At 46.4% G+C, this 16,347-nt stretch overlaps 2 protein-coding genes across 3 annotated transcripts; both read left to right on the top strand.

Annotated features, from left to right (window-relative positions):
* The first annotated feature begins 184 nt into the window (after positions 1-184).
* On the top strand, positions 185-2,350 carry LOC120903777 (PIN2/TERF1-interacting telomerase inhibitor 1). Of its 2 annotated transcripts, XM_040313388.1 has the most exons (3): positions 185-409; positions 475-1,962; positions 2,144-2,350. In XM_040313388.1, the coding sequence occupies exons 1-3, from the start codon at positions 301-303 to the stop codon at positions 2,146-2,148; spliced, it is 1,602 nt and encodes a 533-aa protein (XP_040169322.1). In that variant the 5' UTR covers positions 185-300; the 3' UTR covers positions 2,149-2,350. The 2 variants fall into 2 exon arrangements, with proteins under 2 accessions (XP_040169322.1, XP_040169321.1); XM_040313387.1 differs by having other exon boundaries at positions 475-2,350.
* A 639-nt stretch (positions 2,351-2,989) lies between these two features.
* LOC120903952 (nuclear envelope integral membrane protein 1) lies at positions 2,990-5,059 on the top strand. Its single transcript, XM_040313637.1, has 2 exons — positions 2,990-3,331; positions 3,406-5,059. The coding sequence occupies exons 1-2, from the start codon at positions 3,232-3,234 to the stop codon at positions 4,554-4,556; spliced, it is 1,251 nt and encodes a 416-aa protein (XP_040169571.1). The 5' UTR covers positions 2,990-3,231; the 3' UTR covers positions 4,557-5,059.
* The last annotated feature ends 11,288 nt before the right edge of the window (positions 5,060-16,347 follow it).

The following is a 16,347-nucleotide window of genomic DNA, read 5'->3' as shown; positions in this document are numbered from 1 at the left end:
AATGTTTAGCTTTTAATTATCTATTTTTTGTTTATTGTACTATTGTTCAGATATTTTATAGTTTTTATATTTGTTTTAAGTTATTACTTTTAATAAATTTGATTTTTAAAAAGAAATTCAAATTAAAATCCTCTATATACCTCGAGCTATAAAGCTGTCAGTTTGTTTATCTTTCGTCTGTCAAACAACCCAAAACACACGTGCAAAGACTGAGCCGTACGTTGTGCTGCACAGTGAAATTAATCTCAACTTTTTCCTCCGTAAAATCGTACATTAACTTAGTAAAATAGTACCTTCACGATGGGTGATGGTGATTTCAGCTCGGTGACGCTTTCGAGCGCCAAAGCACGCCAGAAGAAACTTTGCACGATGCGGCTAAACGACCCGGTGAAGAAACCGTACTACAAAGGTAAGCCCTAACGGTATCCGACGAATTACGATACAATGCTAATCGATTCCCCCTCTAACCTCCAGATACCGACAGTTTCGGCGCCCGTATGCTCAGCAAGCTCGGCTGGACGGAGGGCAAGGGGCTGGGGCGGGATGAGAACGGAATCACCATTCCCATCTCGAACCGGGTGAAGCTGGACACGGAAGGGGTTGGTTTCGTCGGCGGTAGGGACGACATGTGGACGCAGCATGAGGCAGGCTTTACCGAACTGCTCCGGCGCTTGAACGGTGATGAGAGTGAACCGGCCGAAGGTGCAGGTGACGCCGTGATCGACCCCAAAAGCCAGGTGCAATCGCTCGAGGAGCGGTCGAAGCAATCGCGCGCCCGTGTGCACTACACCCGGTTCACCCGGGGCAAAGATTTGAGCAGAGTGAACGAGAAAGATTTGGCCAACATTTTTGGCAAACGTTCGCTGACCGAGAGCAGCAGGCCGAGGGAAGAGGAGGAGCAGCCGGCTTCGAGCGGGGGTGAGAGTGCCGAGGAGGATCGGCCTGTTTTAGGTTTGTCAACGATTAAGGCAAGCATGTCGATGCAGGATTATTTCAAGGAGAAAATGAAACAGAGAGCTGCCGCGGGCGATGGAGTAGCACCGGTGGAGGCAACGGTTAAGACGAACGGACAGGACGGTGAGGAGGAAATGGTCACCGAAGAGACGCATGATGGTGAGAAGATTAAAAAGAAGAAGAGTAAGAAAAAAGCAAAGGAAAACGGACAAACGGTGGAACCGATGGAGGAAGCTGTAGCTGTTGAAGAAGCACCAGCAACTAAAAAATCCAAAAGGAAAAGAGAGCAATTGGAGGAGTACGAGCAAGAAGTTTTGGTGAATGGTGACTCAGTTGAACCGGCAAGCGAACCGTCGGAACCGGTGAAAAAGAAGAAAAAGGCAAAGAAGCACACCTCAGGACAGGAACCCACTGTCGAGTCGGCCTGTGAGGTCGCAGAAGAAGAAACGGGACAGATGGTAGATGAAACAGCTGCTGCCGAGGAGCCGGTAAAAAAGAAGAAAAAATCTAAAAAACAAACCTCTGAACCGGAGCTCAAAGTAGAACCATCCAGCGAGGTGACAGAAGAAGAAAAGGTAGTTGCGACTGTGGAAAACACTGCTTCTGCCGATGAGCCGGTGAAAAAGAAGAAAAAATCCAAGAAGAATACCTCTGATCCGGAACCACCAGTCGTTGAGTCAACCGATGAGGTGGCTGAATTAGAGCCACCCACAGACACCACTGCCACTGTCGAAGAACCGGTGAAAAAGAAGAAAAAATCCAAAACGCCCAAATCAGAATCCTCTACAGAAGAAGGCGCGGTGGAAAACCCCACACCGGAACCAAACACTGTCGAAGCTGGCGAAGAACCGGCCAACGCCACCGAAACGGGTGCTTCCACATCCGCGAAGAAGAAGAAAAAGAAGAAAGGCAAACGAGCGGCCAGTCCAGCAGACGGAGAAGCAGCCAACAACGAACCAGCATCATCGCTAGCCGTGAACGGCAGTACCACGGAACCAGCATCAAACGGTAAGGAAAGCGTCGGTCCGATGGATGAAATAACGCTGCAGGTGGCCGCAGCCAACGCACTTTCGGCCGAGTACGCGGGCAAGTCGGAGGAAACGACCTGCAAAGTGAAGGTCGAAGTGCTGAAATACCTGGACGAGGCGCGTTTCGCTGGCTCTAATTTTGGCGATATTATCGGTTACAGATTAACGGAGGACGTGAAGCTCGTCAAGAACGCTGCATCGAAGGAGGGTGGCGACGGTGGTCCATCGAGGAAATTTACCCCACGGCGGAGGTAGTAGCGAGTGGAACGGTTAAAGCGGAAACGCATCGGTTCGGTTAGCCCACTAATAGTGTGTGCGCATGATTTGTGGACTAGGAACCAATAAATATTTAATTTTTACGAAAGCGATTTAAACGATTCTATTTATTTGTATCACAGTTCCCAGTTTCCAGGCCATGTATTCAGTTGTATTCTCTTGTCGCTTGGTAGGGGTTTTCCCCATTTACGTTTGACTTGTTTGTTCTACCCTTAGTTTACCGTTTAACAGACTTTTTATTAATAAATAAGCATTTAAAGATTAAATCAGATTCATGCTCAAACAAACTTTTTTTCTAACTTACTTTTTCAGTACATCTGCATACGCTTTTACGCAACCAAACTCTTTTGTGCTATAAGAAACTCTGAAAAAAGGGAATGGCTCTTTTTATCAGCAATCATAAAACAATAAAGCTTTATTTACGATGGATGCCATTCCGGTAGTAATTTAAGCCTGATAGTTTAATTAAATCATTCAAAACAGAAGTCTTACCTTCTAAAAGCAGAATACGATCATGATAAAACGCTACATTTTAGAATAAAAAGCACCTCCCAAAACGAAATTCCGTTGATTGGCAAAAGATTCAAATTTTACTCAGCCACCTGTCAAAATAACCCTCTACACACCTTGTGCGACTGGTCTAATGACAAATAACCCACTTTCTCTGGTCGCCCTGCCAGCTGTCACAACAAAAAGCCGCTATTTTCCGTTGTTTACCGGTGGCGCTGCACTCGTCAGAACATGTTTGTGTCGCTTACCTCACCGGTCGGCATCATTTTCACCGCGACGATGGTCAAACTCGGTTTCTAGTTGGTTTAGTTAGTTTAAAATGTACCGCAGTAGGTGAAAGTGTAACCCAGAATTGGCTTGTCCTGTGCATTGTTTAGTGAACCATTTCGTGGACTTTTCTTTGGTTGTGTTTGGGTGGTGCAAAGGAGGAGAAAATCGCAGGTAGCAAAGCGCATACCCAACGATGATCACGATTGACCGACGCCTGGCGGCGGGTGTGCTGTTGTTGGTCTGTCTGTTACCATTCCTCTGCCATGGCAAGGAAGCGGAACCGCAGAAAGATTGTAAGTGGCAGTGAAGGAGTCACGTTACATGTTGGTTTTCAATATTAAAATCCTTCTCTTCTTTCTTCCCACAGTAATGTTCCTCGAACCGGGACGCCTCGTATCGTACACGTACGATGAGTGGAGCATCACCCGGCCCGGGCTGATCGTTTACTGCTACCCGGGGCAGCAGGAAAGCTTGCTGAACGCGTTCTGCACCGTCTCGATACGGATGCACTGCGATCATGACAACTACAACCAGTACCTCGGTAGCTCCCCGGCCGAGGTGAAAAAGCACTACAAGGCGGAACAGAGCCTGTTCAGCTTCAATGTGTTTGCGTCCCGCAAGCGCCGGCAGGTGGAGCTGGAACCGTTCAACCAGAGCTGTCTCGGCGTCGTTTCATCCGGCAAGTACGACATCGAGGTGCTGCTGAACCGGTTCGATCTGTGGCGCGTTGGACTGCTCGTGCTGGGCGTGCTGCTGTTCTTTATCGCCCTGCCCATGAGCCAAAACCCACTGTTCTACTACACCGGCGGTATTCTTATTGGATTAACCTCGTTCGCCCTTGCGCTGGTGTACATGTTCAGTAAGATGATGCCGTATCGGCCCCTTATGCTCGGCGTAATGGTCGGTGGTTGGACGCTCGGTTTCTACGGCATGCAGATGATGTACGAAAATTTGCGCCTAATTTTTGTGCTTTACCAGCACTACGTGTTTTGGTATTTGGCGATCGTTGGTTCGATCAGTTTCTTCGTGTGCTATCGGCTTGGCCCACCGAAGGATCGCCGTAGCAAGCGCGTCATCCAGTGGACGCTGCAGCTGATCGCACTGACGATGGTGTTCTTCAGCAGCTACCAGCGCCAGCTTTCGACCGGCTTCGTGCTGATCGTGATTGGGGCGTACTATCACGCGACACCGTTGAACGCGCTGCGCTGGGTACGCAACCGGTTCCGCAGCCGGTATCCGGGCAAGCGACGGTTGCTGACGGTGGAAGAGTTCGAGGAGCAGGGCCGGATCGAGACGGACCGTGCGCTGAAGGATCTGCGCGAGTACTGCCGCAGCCCGGAGTGCAAGCAGTGGACGACGATGATGAGGTTGAGGGATCCGGTACGGTTTGCGTCGTTCGTCGAGGGATCGCCGCACGTGATGGAGGAGGAGTGCTTCGAGTACGATACGGTACACTCGAGCATCAGCAACGATGATTCGGACGAGGTGGTGGAATTGACCGAAGGCGAAGAGGACTGATCGGGAGGGGGTTAGCGTTGTAATAGTTTGCCTGTTAAGGGTTTCTATCTCGAACAAATAGAGATACACCTCTTCACTCAAAGCAAAGCGGAACACTCTATAGAAATTGGAGGTAATATTCATAGAACTTTCGGCTTACATTTTAACTTTACCTATCGTTTCTGATATCGGCAGCACCAATATTGTCAAATGCTTTACTTCGATGCTTAGGTAATCATTATTGTAGATACATCAGCAGCTGCCCCGAAAATTATGTGTTGAAGTGTTCATACTTATCCAGGCGTGTGTGGTGATAAACCTAATTAATGTTTGTTGTTGTAACCGGCCATACTAAATGCCTCTAGTTGAGACAATAAGACTTGATCGTAGGAGGAGATGTTGGTAGATTCGGTAAAAAGGATAAAAGTAACTACTTGTGCCAGCAGCTTTTGTGCCGCGAAGGGCCTGCCGCGTGTCGTGTGAACATAACATATGTAAATAAACGTAAGAAGTTCATAAAAGTTGGGGTTTGGTTTGTTTTATTCAACAGTCAACATATTTTATATGCTTAACTGATTTATCGCAGTGAACTACAAATTTGAAAAAAAATGCTTAGGGGATGGTAGTTAGAGACGGACACAAAAAAAAATGTGTAAAAATATATAAATACGACCACTTTGAAAATTGGCAAACCTTAACTTACAATCATGTTTTATCAAAAAAATGGTTAACCTTTTAAATTTATATGAATTTTTGTCAGGATTAAAAGCATTGTTTTTAATGTGCAGTTTTTAAATGTTCATGTAAGACACACCTGATATGGGAAAGATGGACATCATCAAGGTCGGTTTCGTGGTACAGACGGTAACTTGTACGAGTTCAACAACATGCCCGTAATAGGTTCAAGCCCTGAATGGACCTTGTCCCCATACGTAGGACTTGACTATCCTGCTATGGGGGGTAATCCAAAGAGTCACTGAAAGCCAACCCCACAAGTGGTACATGCAGACCTTGACCGACAACGGTTGTTGAGCCAAAAGACGAAGAACGAGTTCCGCCCGGAGTCACCCGGAGTCGTTCGGAGTCGTCCGGAAACGTTCGGAGTTGTTTGAAGTCGGAGTGGTCCGGAGTCGGAGTCATTCGGAGTCGTCCAGAGTCCATCGGAGTCGACCGGAATTGGAGTCGGTCGGAGTCAACAGGAGCCGTTTCGGTGCAATGTGCTTGTGATCAGGCATTTCATTGCGTTGTGTTTTAAATACATTTAATGCAATTAATCATTTATTTCATAGGATTCGTGCAGAAAATTTGATATTTCTGGCTTTTAAGTGGTTTAAATATCTTAGCAAAAAGCAATTTATACTGATACTGAAGCCAATTGAATCCGCGGGCGTCGAAAACCGCGTAACTCGGGAATAGACTGTGCAGGCCTTTGTTTCGAAGGCTAATTCCGATTCCAACTGATATCGGACGGCTCCAGACGACTCCCGACGGCTCCTAACGACTCCGAACGACTCAGGATGACTCCGAAAGACTCCGCGGATGACTCGAGCTACGAACGGCTCCGAACAACTACGAACGACTCCGGGTGATTCTGGGAGATTCTGGACGATTCCGAACGACTTCGGATAATGCAGGGTGGACCTACCTTCCGGAGTCGGTTCCTAAATTATCGGAGTTGGATCAGAGTCGGCTTTTTGTCTACTTTACCCATCGCTACACACTACTACTACTACTACTAATTTAAGTAAACGTACCCATTTATCGTATCGTATCAGCAAAGGATCATCCCGGCTTAGACACATTATTTTCCATTAATTGAATACATGAGTGAAGACGATTTTATTAATTTTTTTAATTTTCAGAATGAAATATCAATTGATTGGGGTGAAACTTTTTTAATACAAGCGGTCCCTAAGATACACGGTTAATGGGGACCGAAAACGACCGCAAAATACCGCGTATCTCGAATTTCCGTGTAAGTTGAATCTTGTAATTTCCGGTTAAAATAATCTTCGTGTAATTTTGCAAATAGGGGGTGGTTTTAGACACCAAATTAATTATTGGATGTGATTCTGACTGAATTTAACAATTTTATATCATTTCAAATGGTTTTTAACCTTCGATCCATAGGGAAATTATTTGGCATTTGACAATGGATGTATCAAATCTGTATAATTTGCTCAAAGAACTGTCAAATTTAGAAAACCGCGTATCTCCGATTCCGCGTATAAGAGGTACCGTGTATCTCGGGGACCGCCTGTACACTAAATACGTTTCTATTTTAATTTAAAAAAAAACATCTAAAATTTGACATTTTATTAATTTGAATGGGACTCATAATTTTGATGAACTTTTGGTTAATCGTGATATTAGATAAATTCTTTAAAATTAAATTTTTTTTCCACACTATAGCAAAAGTACGATTATTTTCCACCCGCTTCAGCCCTGTTACGTATGAGCATGGTACATGCGATCGTAGCTATATTTATCTGATTTATCAGCTATCCCAGCACTTGATGAAGTTACATTAAGCTACCCGCCAGCTCTCTCTTGTAACGATGGTTGAGAGGGAGTTCTCGTGATGCAAGAAAAACCCATGCCAAAAAAAAAAAAAATGGGGAAAGATAAAACGAGAGCGACAGAGATGGAGAAAATGTGAAGAAAAAAGCCATGCTCCATCCAACAGGCGATGCTCGGGGAAACACCAACCCTTACACATCTCAGTCGTAGGTGGGAACGTGAAGCATACACAAAGGCACGATCACCTCACGATCAAGACCCACCTGCGCACACGACTGGAGCGAAACGGTACGGGAGGAGATCGGCGCTACTCCCTTCCTTCCCTTTGCTCTACTCCAGCCCCCGGGATCGCGGGAGAAAAATGTTATCACTTCCTTTTTATCGCCATTATTTGGGAGCACCTTTGTCTCGGCAAAAAGGGCCCCACTTTTTTGTGTGTATCTGTTTTGTTTGTTCCCGCTTCAAATAATTCTGTCCAAATGGTAACTTATTTACCTGATCGCGCTGGTTCCTTTGTGTAGACACAGAACCGACAACACAGAAAACAAAAAACAAAAAAACAAAACCGATCCTCGCAGCCATCATGCTCTGCTCGTTGTGGGGCTGGATACGCTTATAATCGTACAATGTTGCCCAACGCGCAGTGTGGCGTGTTTTAAGGCTTGGCTGTGAAAAATCTTTGATCGCAAGGCAGACATAGCCGGTGAGGGTTAGCTGGAATGGGTGGAAGGTGGGGTTGAATTGTTGCTTTGACGGTTTAATTGAGCGTGAAGTCTAACGATCATGGTTTAGTAGTGACTGTTACAATTATAAAAGACGTATGTTTTTAGAGTTTTTTTTGTTGTAAAACGCAATTTCTTTTAGAGATTATCATTGAACGTTATCATATTTTAATGCTATTTTAGAAAATATTCAATAAAGCAAAATTCTAATTAGAACATTTAAACTTTCTTACTCTCTTTGCCAAAAGTTACCCCAAAACCCAATTGCAATACCCTTTATACTATTGTAAAACAGTAAGCCATGATAACACACACGCGCGCGTACTAAAGGGCACCGTGTCTGTAGACCGCCTGATCTTACCCGGCCTACTACCAATCGCCCCACACCGGCGGCGGGACGCGTGTGCAACGTGCGCTCGTTACTACTACTCTTCGCTATCATCTCGCTCGCACACCCTGCCTGTGTGTGTGTGTATGTGTGCAGGGAATGTGCCGAAGCGAGCACGAAACCGGCCCGAAGCACTCGGGCCGCGTTTAGCGCGCTCCCGCTCCCTTTGGCCAGTGTGCGGCAGCTGGCCACGGTTAAGAAACAAACCATCAACCGGTCCGTGAACACGTGCGTGTGCTGCTCTGCCGTAGAGACGCGGTCCGCGCTCGCAAATATCTCTTAGGTAGGCAACGGGCAATTCCACCGGGTGCCGTCCGTTTTTTGCCAACATTTGTATATATACCGCGTGTTCTCTCGCTCTCGCTCACTCCGTTCATACACGCGCACGCACTTTCTGCTTGTCGCGTGTGCCGTCTGTACGGTTGTGTACCGCGCGGTCTGTTGTTGTGTTGTCGCGTTGTTTAGTGTTTTGTGCGTGCGAGTGTGTGCTTGTGCTTTTTACATCCTTCTTTACATCTTTCGTAACTGTGCGGTGGTGGTGTTGTGTGCCGCCTGCCTGCTTCTCTTGCATACTGCGAAACACTCATATTCCTCCATCCTGCTCTCATCCCTTACGAACACACACACACACACACAGGCATTACACAGCCAGACACATACACACAAACACACGTCGCACATCAATACGCCTGCAGTGCGTTTCCAAACACGGATTTGCTCTCACCGCGAGCTCTCCACAGCACACACAGGCAGCGCGCTCGCTCACGCACACGATCCCACACATGCGGTGCGGGTGCGCTCGCTCGCTCGCTCTCACTCGCACGCTCGCTCTCCCGTTCTCCCTTTTCTCACGCTCACGCTCACAATCCGGTCGCGGTCTGCGGTGCCGTTCGCGCACTGCACACACTGTTGTTTTCGTTCGGAATTTCGAATTGTCAGTGATTTTTACTTTTACCTGCTGGCTGCTGCTGGCCGTGTGTTGTTTGCGCTGTGCGGTGTGCGTTTTTTTTTCCTGTTTGTCTCCAGCGTCCCCCTTCAATATTCACAGCGATCGGGGGGTACGTTCGAGGAAAACTGCAATCCCTATTCCCCTTTTGTGTGTGTGTATCTGTGCTCACTGTGCGTAGTGTTGTGTGATAAGTTTTTTGTTGTTGTTTCGGTACCTTTCCGGCGGCATTCGCGGCATTGTTGCCAAAATGACACCAGCGAGCGATAAGACGCGCCGGATCGTGACCGGTTTTTTTTCTTCTACTGGGAGTGTAAAAGTGCAGGGACAGGGATGTAATTTCTGTGTGTGTATGTGTGCGTGTGTGTATCCGAAACAAGGTGCAGAGTTCTATCGCAATTGTTTAATCTGATTAAAACCGAGCCAAGCGAGCGGTGGTGTCACCGAGCTTATCGGCGGCCATTTGCGTCGGTGTGTAAGCCTCTGCCTCCTTCGACAGTCTATGGTGTGTGTGTTTGTGTGTGTTTCGCTGTGTGGTCACAGCGAGTGTGTGGTTTCGTTGGCAAATTGCGTGCGTGTTTGCGAAGGGAATTGATAACAAAGGTGACGGAACGGATGGCAGCCAACTAAAACCGAAACGGTTAAATGACAAAACACAGCAGGCTCTGCAGGATACACACATTCGTGCAGTGCAGTAGCAGTTGCGTTGTGACGGCAGTCAGCACTGCCGGTCGGTCGTAGTAGACGCGTGTGTCTCGCTCCGGCAGAGTTATCAAACGGTTAACAATCCTTTCCCGGCGTGTGTGAAGTGTCCCCCAGATTATGGTTTCGCTTTCTGTCTTGCGATAGCTAACCCTTTCAACCCTTTTTGGTTTTTGGTTTGGAAGGGATTAAGAGGAAGCAATCCCTTTCGCCCCGGATCACGGAATCAAAACCGGCCGGCGCACACCGCGGTTTGGCGGATTTTGCATGCCGGTTCCGCGAAGACCTTGGAAGCACCGGTATGCGTAATCGTCTACACAGTGTGTGTGTGTGTGCGTATGAGTACAGTGTGTGCGTGTGTGTGTGTGTCTGTGCATTCAAGTGTGGTTTTACTCGAGGAAAAAAGGGAAAGGAAAGCAGTAAATACACGCAAATAAAAACGAAACAAAGAAGCGGACGACTTCCTTTTTACCGTGCGTGTGAGTGATTGTGTGTGTTTGTGTGTGTGTGTGTGTGGCGAAAGGACTATGATGACGAATAGGAAAAAACGGATTTCATTCTCCCCATTCGGTCATCATGTGTTACAAGGATTGTTTTAATAAGGTGAGTAATATAGAATGTTTGAAATTGGGACTAAGGTTTAAATTTTGGGAACTGTCGACACAAAATGATTCCTTTTAGCAGTGTTACTTCTGTTGATTTGATGAGAAAATGCTTTCCAATGTGTACTTCGATCCAGTTGCTACTTGGAAAGGGCTACTTGAGCTCACTCCGGATAGAACATGCGGAGAATTATTACAGAATACAGCATTAAACCAATAGTCACTAAGTCATAGCGAACGCCGTTCAGATCTGGGGAGAGTTTATCCACCCGCGTTCGTCTCAAAAAATGGGGGTGGGAAGAAGGGGGGGGGGGGGTTTGAAGAAGGGAATGGAGGATAGATGACTGTTGGATCAGCCAACAAGCCGAAGTCGTCGTGGTAGGAAGCGATTTAGAGAGAAGGGAAGATATAAAAACAAAGCGAAACGAGCGGCGGTGGTGTTGTTTATCTAGCGCACAACGAACGAAGGAGAGAGAGAGAGAGAAAGATAGAGGATAAAGGTTCTCTTCCTTTCCCTTTTTTACTCAACCCCTCTCCCCCTCCCCCCACCACACTTCTAAATCTATCGTTCACACACACGTGTGCAGCAATGCGTCGTCGTCTGTCGCGGTGTGTGCAGCGGCGGCGGCGTGTTTTTTAGACTTTTTGCTTCTCTTTCTTTCACGCACACATCGCTCTTGGTCTCGCTCTCGCTCTCTCTCTCACTCGTTTGCAGGATGATGGCGGTCTGGTGTAGGTATGTGTCGTTGATCTTGCACGTTGCATCCAATGCGGTGGAACGCGCGACCACCACGCGTGGAAGGAAATTGGTGGGCGCGTGGATTGTGGGACGCGTATTGATAAAAAAGATTCTCGGTCCGTTTCGGTGTGCTCCACCAACGATTTCACCCCCGGTTCGTTTTGTTCTGTTCGTGCGGTTCTTCTCTCTCCCTCTCTCTCGCTCTCTCTTTTTCTTTCACTCGCGTGTACGTGCGCGTGCTTGGGCCTCGGTATCGGCCATTCTTGGGCACACACACACGTTTCGGTTGCTTTATCTACAATCACTGGCTAAAAATAGCTTCCACCCGGTATAGAGCGGGGGATAGGAGGGTTGGTGGATGAACCCTTCGATTGCCCTCCACCCCTCCCTCCTCGGCACATACTAAATTAAGGTGATGATGTTCATCCTTGTACACACATGCACACGTTAAGGAGGGGGTTGGGAAGGGTACTCGTATCAGCCTGTCGCTGACTAATTAAACCCTCTTCCTCCACAACCCGTGGTGTGATAGGACGGTCACCCTAAATCCCAGGACTCTGTGTTTCCCCGGTTGAAAAACGATTTCCATCCTAGACGGCGACGACCACGACTGATGTGTTAGTATCTGTGAGTGTGTGCCGGGGGAGAGTGAAGTTGTATGCGTTCGTTCTTAGTTAGGGTTTATTTTTCGTCTCGCCGAAGGGGAGGGGGGGTGTCAAGGGTGCAGAAGAGAGGGGGGATATTTGTCTGGTGCGCGGCACGTGTGTGTGTGTGCGTGCTCGTGAAGTGGTGCGTTTTGGGGGCACAGAGTCGGTGGTAGGGAAGGTCGCTATTACTTTTCCAATATTGCGGCATTGCGTTGTGTTGTTATGGCCCCGCCGGTCTGGTGACTCGTCTTGGCGTCTGCGGGAAGGTGCTGACCGATGGTACAACCCCCCCGTTGTCGTTGTTTGTGGGTGGGTGGGAACGCTGTTAGAATGCAAGTGCTGGGGCAATGAAAGCATGGTACACACCTGCACGCCAGTGCTGTTTATGTGTGTGTGTTTATGTGAGTTGGTGTTCATATTAAGAACTCACACCACCATTGCGTGATGCTACTTTCGAAAAAAATGGAACTATGTTCTTCTAGTTTTCGGTTTGTTTTCTCTTCGATCTGATAATGATTTTACAAGGTCAGCGTGTAGGCTACGATTCTTAGAAAAGCGACTAATCCTTTGAGCTTCATTGTAACCTCAAGCGTATAGCTAAAAAGGGGAAAAAATGGCCTGCAAATCAGCTGTAATTCCATGTTACAAGCCAACGAATGGGTCCAAGCTGCTACTGGTGGAGAGTGTTAACAGCTGAGGCAACGAAATGCATCGGAGCGCAGATTTTTTGCACTCCACCTCCCATACGCCGCCCCTCCAATGGTTCATTCTTTTCATTTTCATCGAATTAAACAACAATTGTGGTGAAATGGGTTCTCCGTTTCGTTTGGTTGGCGCTCGGTAGGAAATGAATGAACACACGCGATACCGCGGTTGATTCCTAGAGAGATGCTAACCTGGTAAATCATTGTATGAAGCGGATGTGAGTAAGTAGCAGTGGTGTTGCCAGGTCATGAATGAGCTGTTTTTTTTGTTCATGCAAATGGAATGAATTAATTGGAGAGAGACGGTAGGAGAATTTGGACATGCTAATGGTAAAACATATTTTCGTAAAATAGTATTTCAATCATCTACTTTATTGGCATAATGATCAATAATATATTTGTTTAGTATACCTCTAGTTGGTTGTTTTATAGTGTATTTAAAAAAATAGGAGAAAGCGGAGCAAAAAACCTCTGTTAAGCATTGGGCAAACCACTTCACACTCTTATTTTGACGACAATTCATGCTTCAACATCTTATTCATGAAAAAACAATTAGAAGTAGGGGCATTATTAAAAAATATAAATGAATGAAATGAAATTCTAAAATCAACATCAGAAGTTGATTAAAAAAACTTTTTAAAAGTATTTTTTTAAATATCATCTTGCAGTTTAATTGACTAACGTTAATTGGTGGAGTTTAGTTGAGCGTTGTATTAAAACAACTTGTTTTTAATTGTACATTTATAAACGTTGTCACACAAATGAACGCATAAAACATTTTCTTGAAAATTGATCCTTGTTTTTCAAACCACATCCTGTGAAGTGTTTCTGCCCCACTCATTCATTGACAGCTAGGTTGCGTGATTTCAATCGCTCTGCAGTGCCATTTTATCGGTGCCATTGATTTTCCTCCTGCCCTCATCATAGCAAATAAAGCTAAATGAATTGAGCTTAGCGCAAATAGTGCTACATCCTCTTCTGCGTGGAGGATGATGGATGATTTGCAATGAATGTTTCATTTACCTTCCCATACCACCATCCAACCAACCAACCAATCCGCCCACACGTATTCAATTTGTTTGCTGCTGCTGCGTCGTTCGTACGGGTTCGTGCGCTCTTATCGCCTGCGTTCGATTGGAGCGGAGCTGGTGCTGTAGTAGTGGAGCAGCTGGCACGCAAGACAGAGAGAGAGAGAGAGAGGTGGAGCGTACGGCAACACCAATGGCGGACGGTGCGGTGCGGAGTAGTTGGTTGCAAGAAAAACATTTTAAAACCGCCAATACCGCCTCACTCCAGCCTTAGCCAATGGTTTCCTGTGCTCTAGTGATAAGATAAGAATGTGTGTTTGTGTGTTTGTGTGTGTTTGCTAACAGCGGTTGCATCGGGGTTTTATAGGCGAGCCTGTGATGTGATAAAACCAACCACACCAGAGCGCGGGGGGCTGTAATTATTTATGGGCAGAACGTGAGCACCGACCGCCGAAGTCTTGCACTGCTGTCGCCGTCCCCTTTCCCCCCCGGGCCCAAGGACAGTGGTACCCCATGGCTCAAGGATTGGCGTATGGCATTCTGATGGGGGATTGGATCGTTCTTATCTTATCTTTGGTAAAGCTTGTGTTGGAGTTTTTCCTCGCGCTCTCTCTCTCTCTCTCTCGCTCTAGTGCAATGGCGCAACACTCGGGCCCGATGAATGTTGTTCACTTGGTGGCCATTTTATTGCATTGAACGAGAGGTTGCGTAGCTTGAATGCGAATGAAGGTGAAGTACGATAAGCTTGAAGCAGTATTAATTATTATCCCTCACTGATACGGGTTAAAGCAAGTTTTATTCATTTTAGTATGAGATGTGGAATAATATTTTGTAGAGAAATTCCTTCCAAAAAAAAAAAAAAAAAATCTGTTTTAGTGTTTGCAACATTTTCTTGAATGGCATACAATTATGCGTTAACTAACCGTCTAACAAAATAAAAAAAATAAAAACAAAAAATTCCATTCCCACTCCCCGGTCACATCTGCTTCGAAAATGCGCCACATGTTGGCTAGGATTTGACGCAAGTGGCAAAAATCACGCCAATACGGCGCACGATCGATCATACTTGGCCGTTTAGGTTATTTTTGCCCTCCCACTTCCCTTCACGCCATTTTTTTTGTCCGTCTGCAAGCGTTGCTCTCCCCTAACACCCAATAACCAAAAAAAAAAAAATCAACACCCCCGCTTGAATCGAAGATCCTTCAGGCGCCACAAAGCAATACCGATGCGTCATGGACGCACACTTCAGGGGGACGAGGGGAGGTATGGATTTTCCGACCCCAGACACATACATTCGTGTGCGTTAGTACACGCGGGGTACGGCTTCGGAATCGTTAATGACTTCACTTCAGGTGAGATTATCCGATAAAATGCGGAATTTTGTGCCTTCCGTCACTACTGGAAGGTTGTTTTTTGTTTTCTTAACTTTTGTTTCGTGGTTTGATTCTCCCGCGAAAATGCCACCACAGCTCCCCCAGCTGTGGATGCTTTTTCTTTTTGTTACTCACCACCAGGTTTACCGAGGAACGAAGGGGAGCCCCACAGACAGGACGACACAACTCGCGAGGTTATAGCGTGTCGCTATGGCGCCCGCGAAAAGCATACACACACACCTCCTCTTGAGCCTTCCGTTCTACCAAGTAGGGGCGTGCAACTGCGTTCCTTTCCCATCGCTTCTCCCACCTAGCAGCGACAGCATTGCGTGCTAATTGGTACTCTAAGCCCGAAGGACCAACCATACATAGGCAGTCACGACAAAAAAAAACCAACCAACAACTGCTGCCAAACAAAAGAGGATAAACAAAAAAAAAAAGGAGCGAACATTGTTAGCACAACACTAACGCCAACTTGTCGTGTTTGTGGCCGTTGGCGTTGATCAAACTGCTGCTGCTGCTGCTACTGCTGCTGTTGGGGCCGTATGCCTCCTCGGTGGTCTCCGATTTTGCTGACGACGATGACGATGGTGGTGACGATATCCTTATGAATCATCATCATCCGGGTTCGTCGTTTCATGCCGGAAGGTAAAACATCCCCCCTCCGCACCTATTTTGCCTTCATTGGCCGGGTTTTGTGATTAGGAGAAGGAAAAGTTTTCGCTCAAAAACGGTTTGGGCTTTCCCCAAAAACCGATACGTCCTGCCATTCGGTGGGGAGTTGTACGGGCGGAATGAAGTGGCAGAAGGATGTTTTGGGGGTACAACGTAGCATACACGCTCTATCTTGGCCGTGCTGGTAGTGTTCCGCTCGCAATGGAGAAGAGGTGTTGAACGAAGAGGTTTAAAGCAAATTATTCAGATGAACAAACTGCCTGCCTGCCGGTGAGCGGAAAACGGAAGCCCCCAGCTTTACCGAGAGCTAAAAGTGACCGTAAAAACAGGAGAGAGATCTGCAAGATGATGCCGCAGTATAGTTTTAGTGATAGTTGTCTTGTTTGTTGTTCGATACACACAAAAAAAGTAGCAAGAACATTGGCATTAGCTCTAGTTTCGGTGGGAAAAGGTGGTGATACAACACATCATAGTTGTGTGAGTTTGAGCAAAGATATCTTAATCTTATAGAGCAGCGATTACAGGAGGCGTGAGTATGAACATTTAGTTTTTGTTTTTCAGGTTATGCTTATTGATAAACTTGCTAGAATTCATTGAATTTCAACATTTTAAATATATGCTATGTATAATTTCCGATTTTCATCCACCTTTATTGTATAGACAGGAAGAATTATCTGAAAAAAAGCATGGAAAATCATTGAAAGAGTCTAATTTCTTCCTAAATGATTGTTTAATTGTTGAAAATTGAAATGCCTTGCGATTGGTG

The sequence above is a fragment of the Anopheles arabiensis genome, chromosome 3 (genome assembly GCF_016920715.1).
Source record: "Anopheles arabiensis isolate DONGOLA chromosome 3, AaraD3, whole genome shotgun sequence".
NCBI classification, from domain to species: domain Eukaryota; kingdom Metazoa; phylum Arthropoda; class Insecta; order Diptera; family Culicidae; genus Anopheles; species Anopheles arabiensis.
The sequence above is the reverse complement of the archived record's forward strand: the minus strand, read 5'-3'. Positions and strand labels throughout refer to the sequence as shown.